The following is a 22951-nucleotide window of genomic DNA, read 5'->3' on the forward strand; positions in this document are numbered from 1 at the left end:
CAGTTTTAGATCAGACGCTGGAAGAGTTCCAAGGTGGCAGGGTGGAGGTGAGGTCAGAAGGAGGACTCTCTGCCCGGTGGAGGTTTACAGTGGATGTGCAGATGGCGAACGTGGCGCCGCAGTGTCAGCTCCGTCCTCCCCCGAAGGCGCAGAGCCTCCTGCAGGCTTTCCGTCTTGCTGCCGTCCCTTGTGCGTGTGCACTGTGGAGCATCCGGGCCCTGTTGGGCGCTGCGGCCAGCAGCCCCTCGGGCCCAGAGGGCCTGTGACTGGGGCTGGCCTCGCGTGTCTCAGGGTCCAGAAGGCGTCTTGCAGAGAACCAGGCGTGGTCTGGGCAGTGAACGTCGAGCTCAGGATGGATTCACTGCTTGAATAAAATTACCTGTTTTTACACTGTTCACTTTTCAGCCAGGGGCATTTCTGCCTAAACATTTTGTAAGTTTTGTTTTAAGTTATTTTAAATACTGAACTATATAGAGAAGTAGATAGAGATTTCCTCAGTTTTTTCTTAATTGAGAAGCTCGAAGGAACATACACAGTTGGGCAGGTTTTAAAGTTTTCTCATTCATGCTTATATTTCAGGAAATAAAAGCTTTAACTTCTCGCAATGGCCAAGTTAAGGTGGATTGACAATGCTAGTTAAATGTAGTTATCAGTATATAACCTACTCAATTATCTTATAACGTATACTCCAGTTTAGTGAGACAGATGAATACTTTACCCTTTTTTCCTCTTAGTTTTTTTGTTTCTAAATGATTTCCTGGACAGAAACAGACTGAAGGATAGAACACCCACAGAAAGCACTGTGTTCCTTTAGAGCAGAGAAGTCCCGCAGAGAAATCCCTCTTGCTCAGAGTCGACGTGCCGTAACATAGACCCAGTCTGGAGAGAGCTGGCTGAAAGAATGCTGGACCCCGCAGCGTGGCCTGGCAACCCCCGCGTCCCGTGAGCCGTGCGTGGACCAGGTCAGGAGGGTGCCCGTGCAGGTGTGCGCACCCCCGGTACTCCAGCACAAGTGCCCCAAGCGGTTTTATAGTCTCTCATGTTTTTCAGACCTGGTTTAAAACCTCATGAAAACTTGTATTGTTTCTGCTCAGAGGAGTATGTTCAATGAACTAATATAAACTATTATCACCCTTTCAAAAAGGAGGTTTAGGAATTGGCTTTATTTTTGTGTAGCCACATCTGTGGAGGAAAGAAAATGCAGGCAGGTGAACACATTGCTGTAAGAGAGCTGCAGGAGGCAGATCCTGGCAAGTGGCCCCCAGTCCATGCTGGGGAGAAGCGGAGGGTGAGTGGCTGGGCAGTTGGGAGAACTGGCATCAGAGGCAGGAGGAGGAGGGAGCTCGGTGACATCTCAGACTTCAGAGGTGAGCAAGGAGGGGCAGCTCGTTGGTGGTGCTGACACAGCACGGAACCTCTGAAGACTGTGCCGATGGACAGCACAGCAAAGAGAGAAGATAGTCGTCGCCCCTTATCTGCAGGGGCCACGTTCCAAGAGCCCCAGTGGATGGCTGAAACTGGATAGTACCAAGCCCATCTGTACTGTGGTTTTTCCTAAATGTACATTCCTGTGATAAAGTTTAATTTATAAATTAGACAGAATTAAAGATTAACAGCAATAACATAACAAAATAGAACAATTACAGCAATATACTGTAATAAAAGTTAGCGTAGATCTTAGCAACCTCAGCATATGGTTTTTTTTCTTTCCTCAAGTCGAGAACTTTCAGCTTTTTACTTTACGCTTCTATTTGGATATCTGAATTGCCAGCATCACTGCTTTTATGCTTTGGGGCCGTTAATAAGTAAAATAAGAGTTCCTTGAACACAGGCACCTGGTCGATCTGGTAACCGAAATGTGACTCATGGACGAGAGGCCTGTCCAGTGTGGAGCCGCTGGACAAAGGGCTGAGTGGGTCAGGGTGGGATGCAGTGGGACGGTGAGAGATTTCACCATGCTGCTCAGAAGGGCACGGCATGTGCAATTTATGAATTGTGTATTTCTGGAATTTTTCATCTAATATTTTCAGGCCACGGTTGACGGCAGGAAACTGAAACCGTGTAAAGTGAAACTGTGGATTAGGGGCCTACTGTATTCAGGTGTTGACAGGAGTGAAAATGACCTGTGAGTGAGGCCACTTCTGATTGCAAGTGTCTGAAAGCCTGCACGTGGCTGAAACAGCAGGCCATGGGTAGTTCCTGAGAGTCCACAGGCCCGGCGGTGCAGGGCCAGCAGGGGTGCAACAGTGAGGTCAGCCGCTGGGCCCCGTTCCTTCTTCCCGTCCTGCCACCCTTGTCCCACCCTCATCCCAGCACTGGCTCCAGCCTTCAGGCTTCTGCCTCGTGGTCACACATGGTGATGCAGCCACCCCACCTCGTCTTCACAGGACCACAGCCAAAGGGTGGTTTCCCTTCACGGGTTTCTTTTTTCAGGAAGGAAAACTCTATCCGGAGAATTCCCCAGCAGAGTTCTCAGGGTCCCCTGGTCAGAACGGGACCATGTGACCTCACTCTGGTTGCAAGAGAGGTGAGGAAACAGGATCCAGCCTCTGGAGCGGGAGCAAATCTTGTTGGCAAGAAGCGCCAGCCGGGGCGCAGATTGCATCGTCCTGGAGCGGTCCTTCAGGGTGGATGAACCTTTTACACACACACATGCGTGCACACACACACGCACCACACACATGTGCGTGTGCACACGCACCTTTTCCCTTTCTGTTTTTGTTAACAGACAAGAAAACCGAAGCTAACAAAAGTTAATTCCAACGCCCAGCCTCTGGACGGTGGAACTGGGATTCAAACCTTGGTTTCTCTGACTCCACAGTCCAGCCTCAGCTCTTAAGATGGGCCAAGGTATTACTCAGGTGTTAGTTAAATCAGTGTCTTGTCACCTTAAGAAACAGATAGTGCTTGCTATGTGCCAGGCACTGTTTTGTGTGTTTACAGATGTTTGTTCATTGAATCTTTGCAACAGCCCTAAGGTTGGTGAACTAGCATTATTTCCATTTTACAGATGAAGAAACTGAGGCACAGAGAGGTTAGGTAAGTTGCCCAAAGTCACACAGCCACTACATTACAGAGCCAGGCCCATGTTCTTTTTTATTTTATTTTATTTTTCCGTTTTCTCCCCAAAGCCCCCCGGTACATAGCTGTATATGTATATATGTTTTTTAGTTGTGTGCCCTTCTGGTTGTAGCATGTGGGACGCCGCCTCAACGTGGCCTGACGAGCGGTGCCATGTCTGTGCCCAGGATCCGAACCAGTGAAACCCTGGGCCGCCAAAGCAGAGTGCGCGAACTTAACCACTCGGCCACAGGGCGGCCCCAGGCCCATGTTCTTAATGATTACACTGTGTTGAGCTGTGATAGAAGATGAAGCTCTTGGGCATTGGGCCCATTGTTGTGCTGACAGCTGGCAGCATTGTGTCATGAGAGGAGCCCTGGATCTAGAGGCAGCACCTGTGTTTGTCTGGGCTCCACGTCTCCATCTGGGAAATCCTCTGCGACTGATGACCAGAATAGACAAGTAGATAAGCGTGAAGCACCAGCACGGTGACTCGCACGCAGTGCTGTGTGGAGACCGTAACCTGCACGTCAGTTGGAGGAGAGCAGTGCGAGGCAGCTCGGGCCTTTGAAGGGGGAGCGGAGGGCGCCCACCTGTGCCGAGCGACGCGGACGGTGCTCCTGCTGGGCCTGTGAGGCTCGCAGCTGCCAGAGAGCTGAGGAAATTGGGGGGCCTCGGGAAATCTAGTCTGTCACCATTTTTCAAGTATTAAGAAAGAAATTTCTTTTATACAATTTGGAATTTCATATTTATGTATTTCTTGCTTTTTGGGACTTCATAAATATTATATATACAGAGAGAGAGACATTAAAAAACAATCAGTTCTATGAGGTTTACTCCTTAAGCCACTTCTCAGCCATCTCGGACAGCAGCTCTCAATGGGTGGGTCCCCGGGGGCCGCGGCGCTGTGGGGTCATCCTGCATTCCTTAGGGCGGTCCCTGCTCCAGAGTCGGCCGGGCTGCAGGAAAATATGCAGCATGGAGGGCTGGGGAAGGGAGGGACAGACAACAAGAGCGTGAAGATCATCTTTTAAGGCCACTTCCATCATTTCAGTAAATTAGCCTAAGTAACTCTGGTTTAGCTGTAAGAAAAGTTAACTAAAAAATAAAAATAAATAGCTTCGCTTAACTCTCAGGCACCTATTTTTTTTCAAGCATTTGAATACAGTTTGAAGCTTGACAATTTTAACATGCTTCAAATGGACATTTGTGACTTGAATTTACAAAGTAACGCCCAGGAGAGTTTTTCATTTTATAAAAGCAAGTTGTATTTTAATACAGAGGAATTTCAAATAACAGATTTATTAAGGAAAGAGCATTAAATGGTTTCTTGAGTAGAAAATAAGAAGGGTTCTTTGAGTAGCATGAAGATTTATAAAGCTTTAACGAGGAGGAGTTTTGCCATTAAGGTGAGCATCGCTGCGTCTCACGGAAGCAGCCTTCTTTAGTCAGAGCTGCTTCCACTTTATGTTCATCCCTTCCCCGGATGACGCCTCAGCAGTTACGATGAATTAGATGTGGCAGTTGTCATCATAGCCAGGGTATACTCAAGCCTGAATGTTCACGCTCAGTCAAAAACGGTAACGAGAAACATAGCATCCATTTACTTACCATATTCTTACCTGCCTTAAACTGGATTAGTGATACATCACATCTCATGTTGCTCTTTGACCTTTTTTTATTATTTGTGCAAATAGATTATAACCAGCTAATGCCTCTGACATTCAAGTAAAGGATGAACTCAATTAGTATTCATTGAGCACCAGCAGAGTTCATGGAACTCTAGTAAATACCAGAAGATGCAGCCTCGATTCTGTCTAGGAGTGCAAGTGGGGGATGAGGTTGCAGTGTGGAAACTAGGAGAAAGAATTATTAGTGAGGAAAGAGATGGGATTACGTTAAGAGAATTGGTTACGAGAATTTAGTTTGAAATCTGGAGTAATGCTGAAGTTCCCAACTTAAATTTTATTTTGCTCAATTCAAAGGTTAACTTTCTTGCGGCTCCTGGTTAGAGGATGAGCACATGAGGTTTTTGTAAATTCAAACACAGACTTCCCTTGAGCGCAGTCTCATGTGCTCTGGAGGTCGTCCTTGGAGCGAACAGCAGGTAGGAAGGTGGGCGGTTCCCCAGGTGAGCGCAGCTCCTGGTGCCCTCCCTCCCTCTGTGAAGCCCCTCTCATCTTCCTGAGCAGATGCGTTTGGGGGGCTGACGTGCGTAAGTGGTCCTGTGTGCTGCCTTGGACGGAGTGACTGGAGGACACGTTTCTCATTGAGAGAGATGGCTCCAACCTCGTTGTCATCAGTGAACTGGAGTGAGGAAACCCTGGGGAAGCAGTTGTAATGCCCTAGGCAAACGGTCGCCTGCAGGCTGTGGCTGTGAACACGGAGGTGCCAGCGAAGATGTCGACAGCAGCGGCTGCAGAGTCTGCCAGGAGGGTGTGGCCTTAGACTCAAAGGGAGGAGATTTTCAAGGAGGAAGCATTGGCTAGGACTAAATGCGGTGGTGGCAAAGTAGGGCAAGGGCTAACGAGGGATTTGTAGGCAGATCCCTGCTACTTTTCAAAAATAGTGTCATTATTCCACTTTTTCTCCCAAAAGGAAGATCACCTGACTTGTTTTCCTCTGTTGCTCTGCTGTCACCAAGGAATCCTCCCGTCGACTGTGTCTGGAAAGCACTTCAGCTCGCAGGCAGCTATTGAGCATTTGCTGTGTGTCAAGCTGCGCTCTCTTCCTGGGCAGAGGCCAGGATGGAGTGCACAGGGCTCTGCGCCGTGAACACGGTGCCAGGGTGGGGTGCTGCGCATGCCTGTCCAATCTCGGTGCCTTCGGGTGCTGTTACAAACTCAACATAACAACTGTAGGCACTTGGGCAGGCGGCCACTTTGCAGCCCCTGGGTTTTGGGAGGAAGAGCCAGTAGGCCTGACTGAACAGAGCGCGTGATGTGGCCTACAGCAGGAGTGGGGCTGCGTCTTGTGGGCTCAGGAGCCCTTCGTTGCCTCAGAAGGGAGCTCGGGCCAAGTACTGTGCCTGGGCTGAGTAGTGAAGCCAGCCCCTGCCCGCTAGGTGCGTTTAGAGGGAGGGCAGGCGACTGTCATTAAACCATTCTAAGGCTGGACAGGAAGGGGCACCAGGAAAAGCTGCTCAGGCTGGTTAGGGCAGGTGAGCTTTCCAGGCGCACCACCAGACTTCTGTGGGAATCCTGGGCTTACTGTGTAAACTGTCCTGCTGTGAGGGTTAAACTGAGATACTTTATATAAAGCTTTGATCAGAGTACCTGGCAATAGAGCTTAAATAAAAATATTAGTGTTAAAAATGTGTTATTAAAATGCAAAGTTTTATATTCTTATTTCCTTTTAGTTTATAAATTGTTGTTCAAAGGCACTTGGAATGGGCCAAGGAGAAGACGCTAAATATTGTTTTAAATACTATGTTTACCTTTACTCATTTGGATTATTGGTGTCAGATGAGTTGTGGTATAGCCACTGTTAATGGAATCGAGTCTTACTCACCATATTGAGGATTTCTAGATGATAGAGACTGGCCTTCGGGACTTTGTCATAGTTGAAATGTTGCCTTCTCTCCAAGTGTCCGTCAGCGTCACCATGTGAGGCAGGCCAGTGCATGCGTGCTGGCACGCCTTATGTTCTGTGAGATGGAGCGCTGGGTTTTAACAACTTTTTTTCTTTACTTCAAAACATTTTAACCTTTTCTTGTAAATTTCTGCTCTGTGTGCAGTTTAAAATAGTCATCTACTAACTCAGTGTTCAAAGAAAATGCCAGCCTGGAATCTTAAGGTAACATTGGAAAAAAAGTTACCCTCAGCTGCTAACTGAAGGCTTGCTTGATCCTTTGCCTTTGAGATTGAGATGTGTCTTCATTTTACCACGTTGTCCTGATTTCTTCTGTTTGCTCCTTGCCTTTTCGAGGGGTCCTTTGTGCTTCATTATCATTCTTTATGATGTTCTGCCCAGCTAAGTGTCTTCCATTTGCCTCAGGCTTTTCTTGTACTCTGGATCTCCCATTATTTGTACTGTCCACCAGCTGCTGTTTCTGCGTACTGATTGAGGGGCCACTGCCCTCCTGCTGCCGCTGCTCCCACCAAGCTGTAGCTGAGCAGGGGGCACACACATGCCCAGGAGCCTGTCTGTGGTGAGCTCTGACTGCTGTTTGTACAGACGTCCTTCTCGCACAGAAGGCAGTGTCTGCAGCTCCCACCCTGAAAGAGGACGTTTCCCTTTGTCTGTGTATGTGCACAGCCGCGCACATTTGTGCACACAAAATGCAACCCATGTTGGATTTAAATTATGGTGATTGGTACTATTTAACTCATTTAATTCGACTAAGCCTTATTCTTTCTAAATCTTTAAATTATCTGACAAACTGTATTTTTGACACGTTGGTGTTCTGTTGCTTTTGTGGCCTCTGAGCTTTTTCAGTCAGCAGAGACGGCTCTTAGTGGACTCTTGATCAAAGGATGCATTAAACTCCCAGCCACTTGTAAACACTGTTGATGCAACACTGATTGTATCCACACCTGCTTCTCTCTGATGACCACGTCCACCTGGGTCCTTCACTGAAAATTGGGAGGCTGGGGGCTGGTAGGAGGACAGTGGAGTGGGGAGATGATTAGGCGGGGTGTGTGGTGCTGAACGGGTTTTGAATGGTTTATGTGACTGCTTCTCTAACTTAGTACAAATAATTATAAACTACTTAAAAGTTGGTTTTTAATTTTCACAATTTTAAGTGATTTCTTTGTAGTTTGGGACAGTTGTAATTACATTTTTTGTGTGTGGTTTAGAGAAAAGAGCACTCACAGTTTGGGGTCAGAAGACTGTTCCACGGCAGGTTTTGCCCCTTAACCAGGGAAGTGACGTTGAGCAACTTGTAATCTGTCTGCACCCTAGTTTTTCTAACTGGAGATCATGAAAGGAGATGGCCCTCCCATCTGTAATGGAGACGAAAATGATAACGTGGAAACGTTCTTTAAAAACATCCAGGCAACATGTGATGTTTATAATGATGGTAATGATAGCTAGTCTTTAATTGTCCTTTTAAAGTACTGAAAATAAAAAAAAACAACCACCTTCAAAGTGAATTAAAACAATCTTTTTTAAAGAAGGTGTTTAGCAAGCCAAATGTAGTAGTTAGTCAAATCAGCAAACATTGAAATCAATGGGAAAAACCATTGGGAACTTGTATTTGCAAGGCTGAGAAGTTGTCATTTAGGCTAAGGATTTGTTTTTCAACAATTCTGTGAATGCTTAGCTTTCATAGCAACAAGGAAGATTGATGGGAGTGAAATCCATCCTATTAGGGGAATCATACGGGGAGAAGACTGATTGGGGTAGAGAGAAGAGAGGGCAGCGGGTGTGTTCTAGACTTGAGAGCAGAGCAGAGTCACCTGTGCCCATCATGAGGCTGGATAGAGAGAAGCCTCGGGCAGGTTGGGAGAAAGTTCCTTATCTGATGTTTTTGGAGCTAAAAGAAAATCTTCCCCAGTCACTTGAAAATAGTGTCAATCTGGCCACAGAGATTCTGTCTCTAAGCACACGCTTCCTCCCTCTCATTCTAAAGGATCCTACAGCCCCTTGGTCTTACAGTACGAGTTGACTTTCGTGACAGCTCCATTAACTCTTGTTGGGGAGGTTACAAAGAGAGCCCAGCTCTGTTGTTTGTGAGGTATGCCTTTCTGAGATTTCAAAAGGCCACTTAAAATTTTTTTCTTACGGAATAAGAGAGTGGAGTTGTTGACAGTGCAGCAGTCATTCCCTGCAGGCTTGCTGTTAGGGGCATGCGTGCTCAGTGGTCTGTCTGTAATGGTGACGGTCTGGAAACGGCCTCAAGTGCTCACCAGGGAATTTTATGTGAAGAAAACTATTTGTGTCTTGTATTTGTGTATTTACATTGTTTCGAGCATATGTTTATAAGCACAGGAAATGTATGATAGAGACATTTCTATTGTGGTGAAATACATGACATAAAATTTACCATTTTAACCAGTTTTAAGTGTACAGTTTAGTGGCATTGAGCACATTCACGTTATTGTGCAACCATTGCCACCTTCTGTGGTAGGGAACTTTTAGTCTATTCATTTTTGCATGGTTTGCATCTCTCACAAGAAAATGAGTAAGATAACACATGAGGCTTTGCTCTAGCCCTGGGACACTGGACGAGTTCGACTCTTGGCCGTCTGTAAGTGGGATGAGTAGTAGTCCCCATCACAGCTTCGTTAAAAAGATTAAACCAGGGGCTGGCTGTGTGGCCAAGTAGTTAAGTTTGTGTGCTCTGCTTCGGCGGCCCGGGGTTTCGCCAGTTCGAGTCCTGGGTGCGGACATAGCACCACTCATCGAGCCATGCTGAGGTGGCATCCCACATGCCACAATTAGAAGGACCCACAACTGAAAAAAATACACAGCTACGTACTGGGGGACTTTGGGGAGAAAAAGGAAAAATAAAATCTTAAAAAAAAAAAAGATTAAACCAGGGTGGGTGTGTGTTTCTGTGTGTATTTGTATTTTTCAGGCTTGGCACAAAACAAACACCACGCTAAGTGCCACTCTTCTTTTTATTAGTCACATATGTGATCCTAAGAGTGTGAATGAAAAATAAGATTCATGGGGGCCGGCCCGGAGGTGCAGCAGTTAAGTTCACACGTTCCGCTTCTCAGCGGCCCGGGGTTCACCAGTTTGGATCCTGGGTGTGGACGTGGCACCGCTTGGCAAAAGCCATGCTGTGGTAGGCGTCCCATGTATAAAGTAGAGGAAGATGGGCACAGATGTTAGCTCAGGGCCAGTCTTCCTTAGCAAAAAGAGGAGGATTGGCAGCAGTTAGCTCAGGGCTAATCTTCCTCAAAAAAAACAGAGAAAGAAAAAAGAAAAAGAAGATTCAAATCCAAGTGAGGTGCTGTGTGGTGCTGCACAGGTGGGACGCTGTGCTGCCAGGTGCTGAGTAGGGTGCAGATTTGAAAGTAGAAATAAGTTAATATTCTTAGTGGACTGTAATGTCCTATTCAGAACAGACTTTAAGTTTCTGAACTATGCACAGTTTGTAAAAGAAGTGAAGACAACGTTTGCCTGTAGTGGAGGAAGCGCTGGGTCCTCACCCGTGCGCCCTGGCTCCCTGGTGCTCTGTACGCTGGATTATGTCCCCTGGGAAACATCAGTTGGTAGTATTTTTTCAGTTTACCAAAAACTTAATAATAGTGTTTTCTCATGTTTAAAATTTTTTTCACAAATTTGTCCTGTTAGTCGGCTATTACTTGAAAAAGCAAAAAATTTTAACTGAAAAACTGGAAATACTTACACTCAACTTATCAGCTGTTTCTTTTTCTGCTTTTGGTCCTCTTGGTTGTAGTTTGTTTGAGGACATGTGCTTGTTTCTGAGTTTAAACTGCATATATATCATCAGTCATATTTTCTGCAAATAAAGTGCCTCCTTGCTCGTGGGGGAGAAGGGAGCTGTCTGTCTGGGGAGTTGGGTCCCAGCCCCTCGGCAGCTCACAGGTTAGGGCGTGTGGCTCACATGGCCTTGCCGCTCGAGTTTCCTTACTGCGCTGTCATGGACACCACGGTAACAAGATGCTCCTGTCGTCGTGTTTTTAATCTGGAATATCTGTCCATTTACAATTGTCTATTTCTAGTTAGTATTTACATGATGTATGTGAAACAGACTAGGAAACACAAGACAGCTCTTTCAAGAGGTCTCACTTCAAAATGCATGTTGCCATTTGAAAGGGTTAGAAATGAAAGAAGTTCCCTTCGTGTATGAGTCCTTTTTGAATTCTTTTATGTCACAGCTGTGTCTTAGCTTAAAATTATGTTTATTGTTAGTAATAATCTGTGCATTATTTTATTGCTTCACCTTTAAATTGTCAATAGTGCTTGATGGAGATATACAACACGTGCAATACAGAGACATACGTAGTACTGTAAACATATCATCACTGAAAATGATTGAAAAATATTTGCAGTTGATTCCTTCCAAACTAACCTTTTGTGGGTTTCACACTCCCTTTTATAAATTAAGTAGTAAAAAATATTTTATTGTGACCATTCATTCATTGAAATTAATGACAATTTGTGATTCACTGAAGCTTAAACAGGGAATTAAAGATACCAATTTCTATAGTTATATTTCAAAAAAGAGAAGAAACCTGTGAGTTTCTGTGGGTTGTGGTAGAAATACCCAATAGGTGGTAGACCTCCATTAAACTTGTCAGATATTTGAGTAGCTGCTCTGCAAGACATCCCGCTCAGTGTTGAAGAGGTTTGGAAAGATGACAGACCTGCCTTTGAGGAGTGTGTGGTAGATGAGAGAGAGAGCAGATGAGATGGGAAATTGTTAAAACAGCAGCTCGATGCGGATATGCGTCCCGGAGATTAGAGTTGTGATTCTCTGAACCGTTCCTTGGTCGTGGCCACAGAAGCCTGAAGGACGCGCGGTGTTCCGTTCCCTGGAGTGCCGCACTCACAGACTCTCCACCCCGCTGCACCTCCCACCCCTGCCACCTGGTGAGTTCTGCATGAACATGGAAAGGAGATAGAAAGTAAACTTAAAGAAATCTTTTTGAATGGTAGGGTGAGCAGGAAGCTGATAGAGGATGTTGGCACTCTCTGAGAGTTCCCTTCCTGGTGCGGTTCCGTGGCTCGGTACTGCCATCACTGGAGGTGGCTGTGCTGGAATAGAGGGTTCATTTCAGAGTCTTATGGATACTTCCTGTAGAATCAGTTTATATAGTGTAGGTTTGTTTTCTTTCTTTCTAACCAGTTTTTTTCCTTATTGTAACTTTAAAATTCAACACTTCAGACATTTTAAATCATGAAAATTTATTTCCAAGGTAGGTGGATGATATGAAATGATATCCGAAACATTCGTGTGCACACACACATTTTTGGAGAGGTGTTATTAGTAAGGACATGGTATCAAATCCCAGCTCAGCCAGCTATCTCAGAAGCAGTGTGTGTCTCATACGGTTATGGGGATTAAATGAGCTACTATACGTGAAGCTCCCAGAACGGTGCCCGGCACATAAGGAAGCGTCAGATGCAGAATAATGTGAAGAGTGTGGTACTACTGGTTAACAAGGGGTTTGGATAAGTACCTAGAAACCGGTGGGTAAAGAATATTTCTGGGAGAATAAGCAAAATTGGAAATCATGTTTTTGGGAAAGAGGCTACAACCTCGGGTAGAGAGGGGATACATATTTTGTTATCAACTTTTTGAACCATTCTTTTTTTTAAACCATATATTAATTTTTAAAAGAACGCCATGTTTCAAGTAATTTAAGAGATTCTACTTTAAGACAAGAATCTATATCCATGTTCTTCTCAGATGGCCCTGCTGAGGCACCAGTGACCAATGGGAACACGACCACAGTGCCAGCCCTGAATGATGATCTGGACATCTTTGGACCAATGATTTCTAATCCCTTACCTGCATCTGTCATGCCCCCAGCTCAGGTATGTGGTAGGAATATGGTTTTACATGATTGCCACTTATTTTCTTTTTGGAAAAGTGTCAGAATTTCAATTTTGAAAGATTTGTTTCTGAGCAGTCACTGATTTTTGAAAGCCACTGTTCTTTAGCCCAGGGTTGGCAAACTAAGCCTGCAGCTTGTCTCTGTCAATAAAGTTTTATGGGAACACAGCCACTCCATTCGCTACATCTTGTCTGTGGCTGCTTTAACGCTGCAAAAGCAGGTTGAATGCTTAGACACTCTGGGACCACAGAGCTTCAGTGTGCACTGTCTGACGTTTACCAGCTTGCTTTAGGAAACAGGTTTTTTAGCATGAGCAAGTGGGAACACTCAGACTGCGTGAACCTTGCCTGAGATCAAGGAGCTCACTCACTCCAGAAGTTATTAACTGGGTGTGTCAACGCTGACCAGCAGCCACTCGTCTCAGGCTCGACCGACCCATCCCCGGGAGGGTGTTTGCCTCTGCTTGAGGAAAACTGAGAATCAGAAGTTCTAGCAAATTCAGTCCTCATGTTCTTCTTATGAAGGTCAACTGTTCACAGTTTATCTTCATCAAAGCTTTTAAGCCATAAAATCTTTTTTTATTTTAGTGGCTTTAAAAAAACTATTTAGAACATAATATTAATGATCAGGATTTTTTTTTAAGTATTAATGGTAAAGAAATGTTGAATTGCCTTCTTAACATTACATGGAATGTTTTGCCTTTTTTAAATTGTACTATATTTAAAGTGTATAATGGTTTGATATACATACCCATCGTGAAGGCACTCCTACCATCATCTTAATTAACACACCCATCGCCTCACATATTTAACCTTTGGGGGTGAGAGCACTCAAGTTCTTCTCTCTCAGCAGATTCCAGTGGTACAACAGTGTTATCGACTGTAGGCGCCATGTTATGCATTAGCTCCTCAGGCCTTGTTCATTTATAACTGGAGGTTTGTGCCCTTTTACTAACACCCCCCACCCCCCTTGCAAACCACCATTCTGCTGTTTCTGTGAGTTTGACTGTTCTTTTAGATTCCACATGTAAGTGATGTCATACAGTATTTGTCTTTCTTTAAGATGAAATAGATGAACTTTCAGGAGTACAGTTTACTCTTAGATATACAACTTTAAGATTCTATTTTAAATATATACTTTACAAATAAACAACCAGTTTGCTTCAGTACAGCATAATTTTTGAGGTAAAATATATTCCTTTCTCTAGAAAAACTGCGCCAAGTGGAAATTGTTTCGATGTAAAGTTTTAATAAGAAAGAACCTAGGTTGTATTAAGACGACTAATTACATATATTTTTATTACATATATTTATTATTATGATAGTCGTTGTATAATTACTACTGGAATTGAGCAAATAGATTTCTTAGGAATAATTAGTTTAAATGGATCTTTATCAAAACTGCAGCATTAATGTTTATTTTCAGGAAAGATAGCTTTATTTTATGGTTTTGCTACTTCTCCTCCCCCTCCCCCAACACATAAAAAGAGGGACTAAGTGTTGCCACTATTGTGTCAGTTAACATTAATTACCTTGTGAATTTGTGCAGGCCTGGGTATGCATATGATAATAAAAAATTCTCTAATGCTAGTATTGTGTCTTTGGAAGGACGCATTTAGTGTATTTGACAGTCTGAGCATGAAAAGCAGTTTCTTTCGGTCTAGCGTTCTAGTGAGGCTTTATATCTGCTGAACTCCTTTAGATGCCACTGGGTGTGAGAGTTGCTTTTCGACTGCTGGAGAATCACACCCCCGTCTGAGGCATCGGTGTGCCTCCTGTGTTCTGTCCAGCGTCAGAGCAGCGAGTGGACCCGTGTAGACCTCACTGGACTCTTAGGTAGCGCCGTGCTGAGGAGTGTGGGGGTAGTTCCCCCTGCTGTGAGGGTTGGGCCGGCCTCATGCTCTGGGCATTCTGATAGCATAGAGGGCTGAGTTTTTCACTCATACCAAATTCTGTTTTTGTAGCATTGTTTTTGGACCAAAATTGTGCCAGACATATTGAGCCCTATAAAGTATTTGATGAACAGAATTATCTGTCACCCAAACTAACATGTAAAGATTAAAATCCAGGCATGTTTTCAAAGTAATGTTTTTGAAAATGGGAGGAGGGTAAGTCAGGTTAAAGCACACATTTTATACATACACTGCTACTTGGTAATGCACTAGTTTTGGTGGGTTTTTATTATGTGAAATTGATTGGAGACTAATAGGAATTACTCTGAATCCTATATTTGTTCACTCCTGATTTTATTTTCTGAGCACAGTACAAATTCTAGTAGATTTTCCTGCTCGGTTGAACATGAGATCATTGATTTTACTATCTGCTTTACTCGTCTGGCTGTGTAGTCTTCCTGAGGGGCTTGGAAATACCCAGCTCACCGGAGTGTACATGTGTGTGAGGGTGCAGGGGAATCGTTGCCGAGTCCCCAAAGGTGACATGTAGAAGCCATCCCTGTCCTGTTCTGTCTGCAGTACACACGCACCAGCTGTGACTGGTCCTGCTCGAGTGCTCTCACCTGTCCTTGGTTTAGCCCTAGGATCCAGACAGCCAGAGGGCCTCTGGTTAGGGATCCTTCCTGCAGCCTCCTGAAGTGTCACTGACAGGCAAAAGTTGTCCCCTTATCCTGGAGTTCTAGTGCTGGCAAATGGAGCGCTGAAAGAAAGAAACCGCTGAGTGCTTACTGGTCATGCAAACCGCTGAGTGCTCACTAGTCATGCTCTTCGGTTGGACTGTTCTAGGCGGTGTCCGTGTTGAAGTAGATGTTCCATGTTGTCTGCCTTCATCAGAAGAAAATCCATGTTTAGAGCCTGTATTAGTCAGGCTGCGCCAGGAGACTGGAGTAAAGCTTTTGCAGCCACTTGGGGTTTTCTTGTAGTTGTCTCTCCACAGGGAATAGACCCCATGGTTTTGGCAGGTTTTTAGATTAAACAGACACTAAACATGATGAAAAGATCAGTTAGAGATCTAAAAAGACAACAACAAAACAGCAAGCTCATAGATACAGAGAACAGATGGGCGGTTGCCAGAGGCACGGGTGGGGGCGGGGGGGAGAAATAGATGAAGGGGCTCAAGAAGTAAAACAAAACAAAACATCTGTCAAATGAATGAATGTATGTTGGCTGAACTGCAGTCTGAATCATCTCATAAAAACAGAATACAGAATTGATTTTACTTATTCCACTTTCATTCAATAAATAGTATTTCTAACCTAGTGTTTTTATCATAATGTATGCATATAGCCCATGAGTGAACAAACATAAATTTAACCATATTGGACAAAAAGAAAAAGATCACTGAGGGAGGTAGTTGCTTGTTATCTGACAACATTAACAATGCACATTGTGCTTAAGCCTGCCATTGTGCACAGCTCATCTTGTGGTCACCAAGCGGTTCTGTAAGGTAAGTATCCTGTTCTCTCATTTACAGGAGTGAGACGACGGGGTGAGTAGAGGGCAGGAGGTAGGAAGTGGTGGGCAGAGCCCTGGTCCTGGCGGGCTGCTGCAGGGCCCACACTCTCAGCCTGGTGATCTGCTTCTTCCCTGGCAGTTCACATACGTTGTGCTCAAGCACCTGTTATATTTGCTGTTCCATCATGTCTAATTTCTTACACATTTCAGATCTTTTGCAAAATTAAGTGGCTTTTTCTTTCCATCTCAAAATTCTTGCTTAATTCATCATAATAGATTCAAAATATTGTTCTGCTTAAATTAGTTTGTGAACACAATGCTTGGATGATAATTTATTGCAAAGTTTTTTAGCCAAGACTTTAAATATTTTAAGTTTGTTTAAATTCAAGGCAAATCATATACATGATCTTTAACTTCTACTTGCTACTCACTTTATTCTATAGTTTGAGAAGACTTTTAGCCAGTTTTTACACTAGTCTTGGTAGAATTCTTTGAAACTCTTCATATCTAAAACAAGTCCATGTAAACAAATGTGAATGTGATTGAATATTTAATGACCACATCATTAAAGTCAGGTTATCAGTTGTAATTGTATAATACTGTGTGCAAGATAGGAGATTACGTGAAAATTTTTGTTTTGTGTTAAATCTCTGCAGTTTATTTGCATTTATGTTCATTCACCCCTTGTCTGAAAGTGGAGTGCAAGCTAGGGTCGAGAGTGTAGTGGCTGATGTTTGCTGTGCTTCATTTCTGGATAGACTAGAAGTGTTCTCAGGTGGGTAAAACTGACCCAGAGGCCTCCTCATGGCTGAGCAGTTACGTTTGCCTGCTCCACATTGGTGGCCCAGGGTTTCACTGGTTCAGATCCTGGGCGCTGACCTAGCACCGCTCATCAGGCCATGCTGAGGGGGCATCCCACATGCCACAACTAGAAGGACCTGCAGCTGGAGTATACACCTATGTACTGGGGGGCTTTGGGGAGAAGAAGAAGGGGGAAAAAAGTTGGCAACAGATGTTAGCTCAGGTGCCAATCTTAAAAAAAAAAAAACTGATTTAGATTAGGCTTATAAAAATATCACAATGCATCTTTTGGGAAACAAGCCCCCCCTGCAAAACAGACAAAATCAGCCATTACAGGAGCCGGTTGCAGTCTGCTGTAGTTGTAGAAATGTTCTTTATTCCAAGGAAGGGACACCAGTTCCTTGAAGCACTGGTTGCTGAGGATGCCTGAGGCTCTCCCGGGAGTGGTGGTCCTCAGGCAGGAGCCACATACCATGTGGTTGGGATATGATGGGCAGAAACTGTTAGTCTAGCAGGTGAACGCAGTTTATTACGAAAGAGCTGTGATCTACCTCTGCTACGTGAACAGGTTCAGGGTAGGAACATTGTGCCTTTATCCTCGATGTTGTTCTTTCGTGTGTGGGCTTGTGGAATGGTCTCTCTAACGTCACCGTTTTACCTTCCACAGTTGTTTACTTTCTGCCTAGTGTCATAACTTCACTTGGACTTTAGGTGACGGATGAGCTTTGTTTTAGTGCTTGTTTTGGTGTCTGTCTTAGGGCACGTCCTCTGTACCAGCAGCTGCTGCTCTGTCTACAGTAACCTCTGGGGATCTGGATCTCTTCACTGAGCAAACGACAAAATCAGAAGAGGTGGCAAAGAAACAGCTCTCCAAGGACTCCATCTTGTCTCTGTATGGCACAGGGACCCTTCCGCAGCAGAGTGCTGGTAATTCAGCTTGAAGTCTGCTTTCAGTGAATTGCAGTGACGTTACTAAAAGGATATCCTTTCTGGTTATGATAATATCACTTATATTTCTTACCTATTTGTCTATGTAGTGGGTGCTTTTGTTGTTGCAATTTATACAACTACAAAACTGAACCGAATGAGGCGTTAAAATTAAAAAGCATGTACAGGATTCACAAAACTTTATTCATTCGAATTAGCAAGCTGTGCACATAATACTTAATATTGTTTCACAAGCTTACAGGGCATGGATTATCTTTGAAGAATTACTTAAATTGGATTTACATGAAATTTATAACTTTGTGTACAGTATGGTATTTTCTCTGCAAGTAAACACCACAGTCTGAACTATCACATGGATTCCAAAAAAGCTTTGGGTGTTTTTAAATGATTATAGTGAAATACTAGCATGGTAAGATTTATTGTTTACACAGTTTTAATGTCAGACCATTTCGTCTAAAATAATGAGCTGCATTTCATATAGAAGCTGAAACTGTGACATCCCAGCTGCTTCCATTAACTGCAGACACAGTCAGCTCCGTCTCTGGTGGAGGGGCCAGTGGAGCAGGTCGCAGAGGCAGCACGTGGTCTCCTGGTTTCACAGTGGGCGCTTTCTGTAGCTGTTGCGTAGGATTCCTTTATCCGAATTAAACTTGCTCAGGTTAACAACTGATGTGTCTGCATTCGGGACATAACAGCTCTGAAGGTGCAGGTGTGAGTGGGTCTGAGGAGGCGGAGCAGCCAGACTGGAATTAGATTTTTTCTGTGGGTAGTTCAGAAAGGTGGTAATGCTTTTTCTTTGATTACAGAGGTGAGTGCTGCACCTGGATATAACAGCTGTTTTCTTCATTTTCTTTTCTTGCTTCTTATGATGCAGGTGTGTTTATGGGACCCACAAATATACCATTTACCTCACAAGCACCAACTGCTTTTCAAGGTTTTCCATCAATGGGCGCACCTGTGCCTGCAGCTCCTGGCCTTATAGGAAGTATGATGGGACAGAGCGCAAGCATGATGGTGGGCATGCCCATGCCCATGCCCAATGGGTTCATGGGAAACGCACAAACTGGTGTGATGCCCCTTCCTCCGAACGTTGTTGGCGCCCAGGGAGGAATGGTGGGCCAGATGGGTGTGCCCCAGAGTAAGTTTGGCCTGCCACAAGCTCAACAGCCCCAGTGGAACCTCTCTCAGGTAGGGGTCATTTACTCTCCAATTTCTCCAAAATCAGAGAAACCAGATTCAGTTTCTAAATGGTTTTATTTGTATTTAAATCTAACGATCTAGCAGAAAGAATTGAGTAGGGATATTGTATAAGGTCACAGTGTCTATAGATATCCTGAACTTCTATCAGATAGACAGATGAGCCGTCCTTGGCCCTGTATTGAGAGTATTCAGACTGTAGCAGTGGAAGTCATCTTGGGGACCCTCGGAGACTCCCTGTCTGCCCCTTTACGTTAGCACAAGGCCCTAACGCAGCTCCTAATGTGTTGGGGCGTTGTTATAGTGCAGTTAGACCGACTAGCTTTACTAATTCTTTTTGGGTTTTTTATAACTCACAAATTAGAAAAGAGATCTGGCCTCATATTCTCAAAGTGCTATTTTATGAGGGATTTAGGCTGTTCTGCATGTCATGTGGCTTCTGGCCATGGATTTATAAAAATCTTTCCAAAAATTTTTGTAGAGTTGTATTATGTTTATGTTTAAAAAGAATATCACTAGTTCAAGAATTCCCATAAGATGTGAACAAGCCCACATTTGTCTTAGCCATCCCTTCATATACAAAATCTTGTTTCTACTTATTAGTTTAGAGCCAAGAGCTGATGTTTCAGTATTCCCTCCTTCAAACCCACTCCTCCTTGAGGGCCCCCTGACTCCTGGCTCCATGGCCCAGGCTCGCACTCCTGCTCTCCTTCGCACGTGCTGCTTGCTGTGCTCTCAGTTTGCTGATCTGGGTTTCTGCTCTAGCAGCTGCTTTACCTGGAGGGCATGTGGGGAATGGTCAGTATTGCCCCATGATGCTGCAAGTTACTTTTACTGTCATCGTTTAAAGGAGTAGCTGTATCACATTGGTCTCCACTCTCTGGGAATCGCAGACATTGTAAGTACGAAATGTCAGGAGCAGCTTCCGTGTAGGCAGCATGCTGAAGCACACCTGCTCAGCTTAAGGTGCGGGTGAGCCCTTGCTCCATCATGCTGAGGGGAGCGCTGTCCTCCTCCAGTCTCCCTCAGTGGGACCTGCTGGCCAGCGACAGGTGGTTAAAGCTCCTTTAGTGGGTATGAAGAAGTGATCTGCCCCTTCAGACACTTCTGCATGATCAGTGGCATGGTTAATCTTAGTGTCTTTATTAAGAATATAGTCCAACCCTGAGCCCAGGTTTTTAACCTGCTCTGTGCTGTGTGGTAAATCTTCTTGCCTTCCCTTCACTTATCATCAATCTTGGAAGGAAGAGAACTACAGGGAAGGGTTAAGATGCTTCTATACAAACAGGACTCCAGTCTGGAAGAAAAATACATGTAATCTTACACCTTATACCATATAATGAAAGTTAATTTTAGATGTTTATGTGGTTAGCTAAGCAAAAGAAAAAATGTATGCCTTATGACCATGGTTTTTAATACTCAGAAAGTAAGTATATAGAGCCGTTTGAGATTTCTAACAGCAATCATGTGCAATTTATAATTTTGGACTATTGCACTTTCTAGAATGTCCTTAGTCCTTAGTAGTTAAAGCACAATATCCTAGTACAGTTGAAAGTTACACTAGTGGACTCGTCGTATAACCATATACAAATTCAAAGATTGCTTTGGTACATTTTTTGGGGTTGTGGCTGATCTTTGGGGGACAAGAAATTGAGTCTAAAAGATGAATAGATACATTGAGATCACTTTATGGACAGGCTAAAAAGTGGAAGAAAATAAAGACTAAGAAGGGAACAGAGTAGCTCTTTGCTTTCTGTACAGGAATAATTGTATGTTGTTGCTTGTACCCAGGGCTTTGACTGATTTTCATGTTGATGAAAAACACTATAATTGCTGTTAAATTTCAGTATCTCTTCTAATAAAACAGGGTGACTATTACAAATGTCTAACTGTGGCTAAGGAAACAAGGGTGAGGACTGATGCAAGCCTCTTAGACTGAGCCTTCTGTGTCTCACAGATGAGTCAGCAGATGGCTGGCATGACTCTCGGGGCGAACCCTCCTGTGGGCCTCGGCCAGCCCCCCAGCACCACGGCAGGATGGTCCGGAAGCTCATCGGGTCAGACTCTCAGCACGCAGCTGTGGAAGTGAAAACTGCAGCGCAAGCTTCCTCCAGCACACCGCCTGACACTCCTCGCTGGAGCGCATCGAGTCCCCTGTTTATTCATGTACATAATATTTTTTTCTTTTCCCCCATTTGTTCATATTAAGAATTACCTGATTGGCCATGTGGTCTGTCCTGATTTAATCTGATGTGGTGAAAAGCAGGTTGAGAAACCATTTTGTGTCCAGGGCAGCTTTGCTCATGTTTCCCATGATTTCATAAACCACATTGTTTGAGAAGCTGCTCAGTCAACTTGCATAATCAGTTTTACTCTCGATAAAATTATAGATCTAATGTTTGCATATAAGGGAAGTAGTTATCATGTTAGTAATACCTCTAACAGTATAAGCCCCACCCCAGATTAGCCCGTAATCCTGTAGGAAGGTACTGTACGATCAAATGTGTAATCATATAAATAGAATGTCAGTGTGTCACTGAGCACTGTTTCCTGGTGTATCCAGAGTCCCTGATTTCATCATTCACTTCACTGTGCTGTGGTTACGATGTGCTTAACAGGGAACGTGGTTAGTGAAAGGAAGATAAACCTGGATGTTCCTGCAAAACGTACCTTAACGAATGTTGAAAGAATTCAGATTTTATCTGCCTCTCTCTTAATTTGGATCTCTTCTATACATAGTGCTCACATGAAGACCTTTCTCTGCGCTATACGCAAACAGGGTAACCAAACAAAGCCACTTTCACTTCTTGAAGGTATATCCAGGTTTATGACAGTAATTGTGTTTACATTTTATGGTGCCTAGTATTGACAAATGTTATAGCCCTATATTAAACAGATGAATCCATAGACCTTTTTTCTGTGGGTTTTATTTCCTACGATGTATACTACCACTAACCTTACAAAAATTAACCTTGCAAAGTCAGGAATTGGGAACATTTAGATGATGAAATACCAGTCATCTGTTTCTGAAACCTGTTCACTTCCACCAATTATAAGGCCAAATGGGAAAACAAGTATACGCAATACTCAGAATGGTCCCTGCAGTGTCACTGAGCTGTACTGTACGTGATACTCAGAATGGTCCTGCAGTGTCACTGAGCTGTACTGTATGTGATACTCAGAATGGTCCCTGCAGTGTCACTGAGCTGTACTGTACGCAGTACTCAGAATGGTCCCTGCAGTGTCACTGAGCTGTACTTTATGAGATACTCAGAATGGTCCCTGCAGTGTCACTGAGCTGTACTTTACGAGATACTCAGAATGGTCCCTGCAGTGTCACTGAGCTGTACTTTACGAGATACTCAGAATGGTCCCTGCAGTGTCACTGAGCTGTACTTTACGAGATACTCAGAATGGTCCCTGCAGTGTCACTGAGCTGTACTGTACGCAACACTCAGAATGGTCCCTGCAGTGTCACTGAGCTGTACATACATCTTCCAGTTTGGTTGGAGGGAGAACATGCAGAACAACGAAGACAAAAACAGACACCGTATACCATCCAGCTGGCTGATGTCAGCTGACAAGCTCTGCGTGAGCAGATGTCCGCCAGGTGACGACCGAGGCTGTCGTACTGGAGTGGACAGTACCTGCAGGCTCTGCAGCCTGGCCACCCTGCGTCCTCTTCCACGCCTGCTGGCCAGGCACATGGCACCAGGTGCTGCGGCATTCACACCTCAATTTTCACTGTGTCCAGGTGGTACTTTGGCTCGTTGGCTAGATTAACCTTCTCAGTCCGAGTGTGCCAGACGAGGACCTAAGGGGAGGGAGACCTTTGGTAGCCACACAGTGCCGACCCTCGCCGTGGTCAGGCAGCACAAGTGAAATGAGTACCTTGGTACAGTTACTGGCTTTTGGTTCCAGTTCTTCAACTGTTGTTATCTGTTTTAGAAAGTCAGACTCCTGCATCCCCGGCTGGGATCCACGCCGCTTAAACACAGCTTTTGGATTGGACAAGATGACTTGAAGGCTTACAGCAAATCCTTTGTGAAAAGTTAGGAAA

At 44.3% G+C, this 22951-nt stretch overlaps 2 protein-coding genes across 9 annotated transcripts in view; one reads left to right on the forward strand and one right to left on the reverse strand.

Annotated features, from left to right (window-relative positions):
• Nucleotides 1-21798, forward strand: part of SMAP1 (small ArfGAP 1) — a 160269-nt gene extending 138471 nt beyond the window's left edge. For all 5 annotated transcript variants that reach the window (XM_023625154.2, XM_023625152.2, XM_070245776.1 and 2 more), the window contains 4 exons: nucleotides 12392-12519; nucleotides 17505-17673; nucleotides 18569-18882; nucleotides 20849-21798. In XM_023625154.2, coding sequence (XP_023480922.1) covers nucleotides 12392-12519; nucleotides 17505-17673; nucleotides 18569-18882; nucleotides 20849-20980 — 743 coding nt within the window. In that variant the 3' untranslated portion in view covers nucleotides 20981-21798. The remainder of the gene's footprint in view (nucleotides 1-12391; nucleotides 12520-17504; nucleotides 17674-18568; nucleotides 18883-20848) is intronic.
• Nucleotides 17857-22951, reverse strand: part of B3GAT2 (beta-1,3-glucuronyltransferase 2) — a 55458-nt gene continuing 50363 nt past the window's right edge. Inside the window, exons 3-4 of one of the 4 annotated variants that reach the window (XM_023625157.2) lie at nucleotides 22783-22931; nucleotides 17857-22705 (exon numbers count right to left, since the gene is read on the reverse strand). In XM_023625157.2, coding sequence (XP_023480925.2) covers nucleotides 22619-22705; nucleotides 22783-22931 — 236 coding nt within the window. In that variant the 3' untranslated portion in view covers nucleotides 17857-22618. Of the gene's footprint in view, nucleotides 22932-22951 lie in introns of all 4 variants that reach the window. The other 3 variants (XR_002802350.2, XR_011430094.1, XM_070245778.1) reach the window with 3 other exon arrangements.

The sequence above is a fragment of the Equus caballus genome, chromosome 20 (assembly GCF_041296265.1).
Source record: "Equus caballus isolate H_3958 breed thoroughbred chromosome 20, TB-T2T, whole genome shotgun sequence".
NCBI lineage: Eukaryota > Metazoa > Chordata > Mammalia > Perissodactyla > Equidae > Equus > Equus caballus.